General features: G+C 64.1%; 2 protein-coding genes across 2 annotated transcripts; both read left to right on the top strand.

The window, feature by feature from the left end:
• Positions 1 to 2097: 2097 nt before the first annotated feature.
• Positions 2098 to 3693, top strand: MNEG_12107 (Qb+c-SNARE protein, SNAP25-family; the record flags this gene model as incomplete). Its single annotated transcript, XM_014039420.1, has 4 exons — positions 2098 to 2271; positions 2532 to 2662; positions 2885 to 3167; positions 3589 to 3693. The coding sequence occupies 4 exons, from the start codon at positions 2098 to 2100 to the stop codon at positions 3691 to 3693; spliced, it is 693 nt and encodes a 230-aa protein (XP_013894874.1).
• A 607-nt stretch (positions 3694 to 4300) lies between these two features.
• MNEG_12108 (hypothetical protein) lies at positions 4301 to 4489 on the top strand (the record flags this gene model as incomplete). The annotated part of the gene is made up of 1 exon (XM_014039421.1): positions 4301 to 4489. A coding segment is annotated over one exon (189 nt), but the record flags the coding sequence as incomplete, so codon positions are not given.
• Positions 4490 to 7298: the final 2809 nt, after the last annotated feature.

Here is a 7298-nt window from a genome sequence, read left to right on the forward strand (position 1 = left end):
CCTTCTCGACAACGTCCAGCACAAAGGAATGGGGCTTCTGAGCGCTATTATTCCCATCACCCCACCCGCCCAAAGGGCGCCACAACCCCCACCCCCCCCAAAATGATTGGCAGGGTGCCTCCCCACCTTCTTCACGACGTCCAGCACCAGGGGCTGCAGCTCCTCAGTGCGGTACGCGCCGACCCCCAGGTTAAGCTTGTTGGGGTCGGCGGACCGCTTGAACGCCTCGCTCACGCCCAAGATGGGGTCAGGGGGCGCCATGTCGACGCCTGTAAGGGGGGGGAGGGGGAATGAGTTGGGAGCGGCGGAGTAGTTGGGGCCAGAATGGGGAGGGAGGCGGGCCAGGGCTGGCGGATGGGGGTCGCTGGGCGATGGGGAGGAGTGCACGCGTGGTGCAGGCGCGTTTGTCGGCGTGTCATTCACGTGCTGTTAAGCTGCAGCAGAATTTTGCAGGAGGGGATGCTGGCTACATTGCTGCGCCTGCGGGCGCTTTTGGAGCTGACAGGATGGCTCGCAGGGGGCAGGAGTGGGGCGAATCTGCAGCGCACCTGCCAGGCGGCTGGACGCCATTGTGCGGACGGCTGCTACGCGCGACTGGCGACGGGGGCCCGTGCAGGTGGGGGCAGTCTGCGCCCTGGATGCCTGCAAGACAATTGGGCGGGGGAGCGCAGGGCATTGCGTGGCGGGCAAGCGCGCTGACATGTGCGGGCATGCGTCGGAGGCACGACCGCGTGTGCGCCACCAGCGCACTCTGCCAACGCACACTGGCAGCGTTCCAAAACTGAATGACGATAAGGATTCACAAGGCGTCTCCTGGCCAGAGTGGACCGCGCTGGCTTCGCTGCAAACCCCACGACGAAAGCGGATCTGCCACCAGATCGCACAGGTCACGGCACCACTGCCATTGGTAGTTTGGTAAAGGGGCCTCCGCAACGCGACTCTTGTAGAGCCTCACCAGGCTGCGCATCTTGGCACCGCTGATCTGTCGCCGCAAGATGAGGCGAACTCTCGCTATGCACGTCGCCTTAATTACGTCACGAACTGTACTTTGTTTGATGGTAAGCAATTGGGGTGCGGTGCGCTCGACAACGCCTGAAGCACATGCCGCCAGTGTCTGTCCCCCACTCATCAGGCAGCCGACTCATCAACCGCTCGCACTCTGGGCGAATAAGCAATTATCCATCTGACAACCCCCGTGAGAATCATGCTCTCCAAACAAAGCCATCAGGCAGGCGTGTAATAGCCACAATCAGCTGCATGGGGTTGCCACTGCACTCATGTGCGCCCATGTGGGTGGATGGATGTACAGCACAACCTCAGGTTGTGCGTGCACAGGGAGCTGAGTGTCGCGCATTGTCCTGGTGCTGCCGCAATTGCACAGGCAAGCACAACTCCGGGTCTCCCATTGATTGGCCCACCATGTTGGTCAACTCTATCTGCGTCAACGCTGTGGCATCCTGGACCGCCCAGCCTGCGCACGTACTTGCCGGGCACCTGCCTGCACCACAATCGACTTCCCTCATGATAAGCAGCTGGTCAATCGGGTGCCTAAACCTGGCAACGTTAAAGGCAGGGTCCTTGCAAGGTCAAAGTTTGTCCCAAGTGCTGTCGGAGTGCCGTATGGTGTCAACGGTGCTGCGGGCGTGCCTGCCGCTGGGCAGGGCGGCGCATGTGCATACTTCAGCAAATTCTCATACCCTCATCTCGCCTGCTTACGGGCATCCTGAAGGCCCTCAGAGTCTCCCGCTGCAATGACTGGTAGGCTGGTGTGGCCTGGTGACCCGCGCCAAGGTCGTCTAGTGCTTCGTGATGGCTACAGCACGATGTCGTAAGTCCCAATAATCATCAATATACAGCAGCTGTCTCGGGAGGTTCGTGCCCTCAGCGGAAAGACCTTCGCGTTCTGCGCGAGAGTGGGAGACAGCGGGCATGGCGAGGCCGCGCATGACGTATGGAGGAACTCCAGCGGCCAATCCTGAGCTGGCGGCCCGCGAAGAGCTCTTCGCAGGCGCAGCACCAGCGGGGCAGGGACCCTCGCTAGGTGCCACGGGCGCGGGCAAACAGCAGCAGCAGCTCGGCCGACACGACCTGGAGAATATGGATGGCCGGCAAATCTTGAACCACGCGGTGGACCAGCACAAGGAGACGACCGCGGCGGCGAAGCGCGCGCTGCGGGTTGTCGAGCAGACCAAGGAGCTGCAGGCCTCCACCATGGGAGCGCTGCAGGACCAGGGGCAGCAGATACGCCGCATCGGCCATGGCATGGACAAGGTGGGGCCGAGGCATCTGCGCCGGGCCGCGCTGGGCGCGTCAGCAGCGGATGACGCCTCGCATATGCGGGCCTGCAGTGGCGGCGTGGCTCGCTCTGTACCCGTCCGGCTCAGCAAAACCACCCGTCACCACACTCGAATGGCACCTCATGCCCATCACCAGCCAAGCACTGAAAGCCTCCCGTTGGCAAACAAGTCTCAAATAGTTGTTTCCGCCTGTAAAAGCGTCGCTCGCAAACCCACTCAAACTCACTTTTGCAGATTGGGACCGACCTGACCTACAGCCAGCGCATCCTGCGCTACATGCGCATGTGCTGCTGCGTCGGGTTCTTCTGCTCCAGCTGCACCGAGCCGGACAGGGAGAATGCTGACAACAACTGGCGCAGCGGCGGGTGCGGGGCCGCGCGGGACGCGCGGCACGGGGGCTGTGGCGCGGCGCAGGCTCGCGACAGGGCTGGCAGCACGCAGGTCACGTGCCGTTCATGGGATATGCAGGGAAAGGGGTGGCAACTGAGCTGCCGGCAAAGGGCGGGGGCTTCTTCACCTGTTTCGGCGCGCGACACGCACCCAGCATTTGACAACTCTCCGCCCCGCCTCGCTCCTCGCCCCTGCAGCGTCCCCCGCCCCCCGCCGCCGCCCTCGCACGCTGCGGCCGCCGCCGCCGCCGGCGACGGCGATAAGAAGGCAATCAAGCGCCCCAAGAAGGGCGGCGCGGGCGGCGCCGGCGCCGGCGCGCCGCCGCCGCAGTTTGCGCCCGTGGGGACGGCGGGGCTGGCGGAGGCCGGGTATGGCGAGCAGGCGGGCGTCATACAGAAGGAGACGGCAAAGCAGGACGAGTACTTGGACCAGATCGCGTCGGGGCTGGACCAGCTCAAGCATGGCGCCATGGCGATGCGGGTGCGCCACGCAGCGCCGCGCCCTTGCTGCAGCGGCGGCAATGGGGCGGCGGGCGAGTTACGGGGCTGGGTACGGTCGGCGCGGTGCCTGCCGCAGGGACGGGGGGGCAGCAGCACATTGTCGAGGGCCCACGCTGCGTGCAAGCGCACACGGGGGGCTGTCATCTGCTCATGTTGAACCACCACCTGAGGGCCCTGAGGCCACTGCGACCTGCCGGCGGCAGGTCACGCCTGGGGTTTTGCTCCTGGCTGGCATCGCAAATGCGCCGCCGTGGCTGGCGCTTGCAGCACGCCCTGCGGCGCGGCAGCGGCCGTCCCGCTTCCCCAGCACAGGGTGGTAGTAAACTTGATGAGCCCTCACGCCAATTTCTTTCCAAGTGACACGCCCACTCATACACTACCCTTGAAATTCCACGTTGCAGGACGAAATCCACCGGCAAGACCACACCGTGGACCGCCTGCACGCCGACGCGCACGTGCTGCACGGGCGGCTGACCGCGGTCAACCGGGAGGGCTTCAAGATCTGATTTGTCAGCGGCTGGCGGTGCATGGGCACCCTGCGAATGATGTTGACGCGACAGAAGGGGCGGCCACGATTTAATTGCTGTCTGTGTTGCGGTGGCGGCACCGGCGCGGTGTGCCAGGCGCCGCCGCACTGGCGCGCAGGGGCTTCTTGGGCTTGACGGCGGCGGCGCTGAGAGGCGCTCTGCCGGCCTTGAATGATGCATTTGTCAATCTCACTTGATTTCATTGTAAATTCTCTGTTCGCCTTGACCTGTGGGGCATCAATAGGGTTGTGCGCGAGAAAAGCACTGCCAGGCGCTGACCACCTGAAGCTGACCGTGCTGCCGGCGGCAATGACGCAGGCAGCGCTGCCGTTCGGCTTTCCTGTCTCCCACCATGACATTGCGCATACTTTCAGCTTACCGAATCAGCTTTGACACGCCTCTTGTTCTCCGCGCCTTCTCCGGCCTCCGCACCCACCACTCGTTTGGCGCCACTCTCCGCAGCATCTCGCTCTCCCCGTCTCCTCTCCCTTCGCTGATTCTTAACATCGCTATAAGCTCGTTGGGGCGTTCGCGGCCCGCGCCTGCCTCGTAACGCACAGATCACACAAGCTTATTCGCTGCCAGCATGTCTAGCCTGTGCCACGGCCCCCGTGCCTTGCTCAATGGCACCTCGAACCGCCACAGCCGCCGCCGGAGCACTTCAGTGCGCGCTTACGCACCCGCTGGCGCCAGCCGCACTAGCCGCAGCCCGAGCCGCCCTGTCGCCGCGCCTGCCACATTGATCGGCCTCAACGCTGGCCCCGCACCCCCTCAGGTGACTGCTGGTACTTCTTCAATGCCTTTATGCTGCCCAGCAGCAGTCCGTTTACTTGAGTCGGGGCCTGCCTACTTTGCCAGCCCGCGACACCCGCTCCCGCGCTTCCCAACAACCGCCAGCTCACCTTCCACCTTTCCCGCCTCTTTCGCTCGCCCCGCCGACGCCCCGCAGCGCTTCAGCCCTGACAGCATCCTGCCACTCCTCAGCTCCGCCGTCGAGAGCAGCGCCCAGGTCGCGCGCTTCGAGGCCCTGGCGGGCCGCAGCGCCATGATCGGGTTTCTGATCGCCCTCCTTTTCGAGACCGGGGAGCAATCCGTCTTTTCAATCGCACCAGACCAGCTCGCCCTCGTCGGCGGCGCCTTTGCCGCGAGCATCGGCGCCGCCGCCGCGCTCGCGGCCGCGCCGCCGGCCCCGGCGTCTGCGGTGGCGGACTTTTCGACCAGCGCGGCACGCGGCGCGTCATGGTGGGGGGTGGGGGCGCGCGTGCACGAGGCGGTCGTGTCGTCGCTGACGGCGACTCAGCGGTCCGCGTCGGGCGTAACCCAGCTCAAGGTTGACGAGGTGAGGCTAGGCACAATCTGCCGCCGGAGCCACCCTCGGCATGGCTCAAATAATGGGCATCGCAATACGCTTGCTCCGCTGTGCCACTTCTACCCGCAACAGCCCCGGCATCGCCACTGCTGGCTGCCCCGCCCCGCTGGAAATCGTCCGGCCGCACACCCAACTGCTGATCAACCCTCGTGGCTGCTAACCGCCCCGCTCCAACTGCCAACCGCCGCAGGTCGTGGACTTCGTTCTCGACCGGTGCCTCACACAGTCTGTGCACCCCGTGTTTGGCCCCCTGCGCGACGCCGGGTCCACTGTAGCCACAGTAATGGACTCCTTGCTCACTGAGGACCGCGGGGAGCTTCCCCACTGAGAAGTTCCCAGCTGCAAAGAACTTCCCACTGAAACTGTTTCCATGGCGTTGTCCCCTCGGGGGGCCAAATGCGGGGCGGTTCGGAAGAGGTTTGGAGTAGAAGGCGGGGGCGGTCTGTCCTATGGCGCGCACCCATGATCGTTTGCAAGAGTGCCTCGTGGCTCCTCTTTCTGGGCCAACTTGCCGCATCCCCCTTCCAAACGCTCCTTGAGCTGGTGATCGTGCGCCCATCTTGACACCCGACGGCCGCCGATGGGCACTTAGCCAGCCGCGCAGAAGCGCCTTGGCGCGCAGCGCTTCTCACGCGAGCCCTGCGTGCGTTTTGACCAGTGATGGCCCCTAAACCTTTCCCAGGGTGCCAGGCTCTTCTGAAAACCTTGGCCCCGGGGCGTGGGAGCCCCTGCAAGGCCCGTTGGAGGGAAGGCCGCGCCCAAAACAGCACAGGGCCGCCGGCCCATCGCTATCCCCTCGCGCCTGTGCGGAACTGCGCGATAGCACAGGTCAGCCACCAGCCCATGAGAATGGGCAGGAACGCGCCGACCGGGCCGCATTGTTTGCGATCCGAATTTGGATTTTGGATTGGTTGGTTTCAGGGAGAAGCAACGGTGTTGGTTTGCTGAATCCGTTGCCTTGATCGGCGCCGCGCGAGGGTTGGAAGCGACCTGCACACCCCAACGCACGGCTGCTGACGTGTACAATACCCACCCACCCTCGCCTGCCCAGCACATCAGTCGCCTTGCTGGGTTGTAGTCATACCTATTTGATAGGCAATCTATCTGAGCATGCGATCTGCATTGCATTGCACTTGCCCGGCCGGGGCCTGCTGTCTGCACGCCTGCAGTCCTCGGCAGCGTCCCCCTTACCAGCCTCGTGCTCCGCCGCAATTGCGAGGAGCACACATCAACAGGCGTGGCCGGAGCAGCGCTCCGCGCCCCTCGGCGCGACGCGGCCTGCAAGTGCGCCGCTGCGGCCGTGCCGGCGCAGCAATCTGTTCTGTGTGGCGGCGGTTTTGTTCAAAGAAAGTACGTCTGCCCTTGACCCTGATCTGCGACCCCTCAACGGCCGCCCAAAGTGGCGGGCGCCGCGCGTGCGGCGCGCAGCCCCACTAGTGGTTGCTCCGGTTCGCTCGCCCCCTCTTGCTGCCCGGCACAGAGGCCGAGCCCCAAATGTAGACCTGTGACGTCCCTCCGTCGTTTTATTCGCCCGGGTGTGCGGCCAAAAAGCTGCCGCGTGCCTGGGCCCCCCACACTTGTCTGCGCTGCCAGGTTGCCACTCCCGCCATCGAAGACCCCTTCGGCTCTCTCAAGTTCTTCAAAGCCCGCTGGCAACAGCGAGGCCCCTCTTGTTTTCCTTGATGTGGGCGTCGCTGTCTTTCTTTCGGTTACAGTAACTGTGCGATGTGACGGCTGCAAACGCTGAGAAGTTCGGGCACTTGGCAACTGACGTTGCATGTGAAAAGGCTGCGAGATTGCATGCGGGGCTTCCTGCAAAGATGCGACTGCGTTCCGCAGCCCTGCAAGCTGTGCACTGCCTGGATGCTGTTGCCTCAAAAAGGGACGCGCTGGCGAGCATTGACTCAGTGAGCCACCTGCCAGCGGTCAAACCGTCACTCCTGCTCCAATGCTGCGTATCAATATGTGAGGCCCTCTGCGCATGGCATTGGAGAGGGTAGTTGGGGGCCAGCGCAACAGGGGTGTGCGGTCAAGAAAGCGCGCTGCCAAGCATCTGCGCATCCACTGCGGCCTTTCAAACCCGCCTGACCCACCCATTCCAATCCAGACATCCCACCGAGGCCAGTACACAACATTGCAAGCGCTCACACGCACACACGCAGGCACACACGCACGCGCACGCACACACACACACACACACACACACACACACACA

Source organism: Monoraphidium neglectum, assembly GCF_000611645.1.
Source record: "Monoraphidium neglectum strain SAG 48.87 unplaced genomic scaffold scaffold03068, whole genome shotgun sequence".
NCBI classification, from domain to species: domain Eukaryota; kingdom Viridiplantae; phylum Chlorophyta; class Chlorophyceae; order Sphaeropleales; family Selenastraceae; genus Monoraphidium; species Monoraphidium neglectum.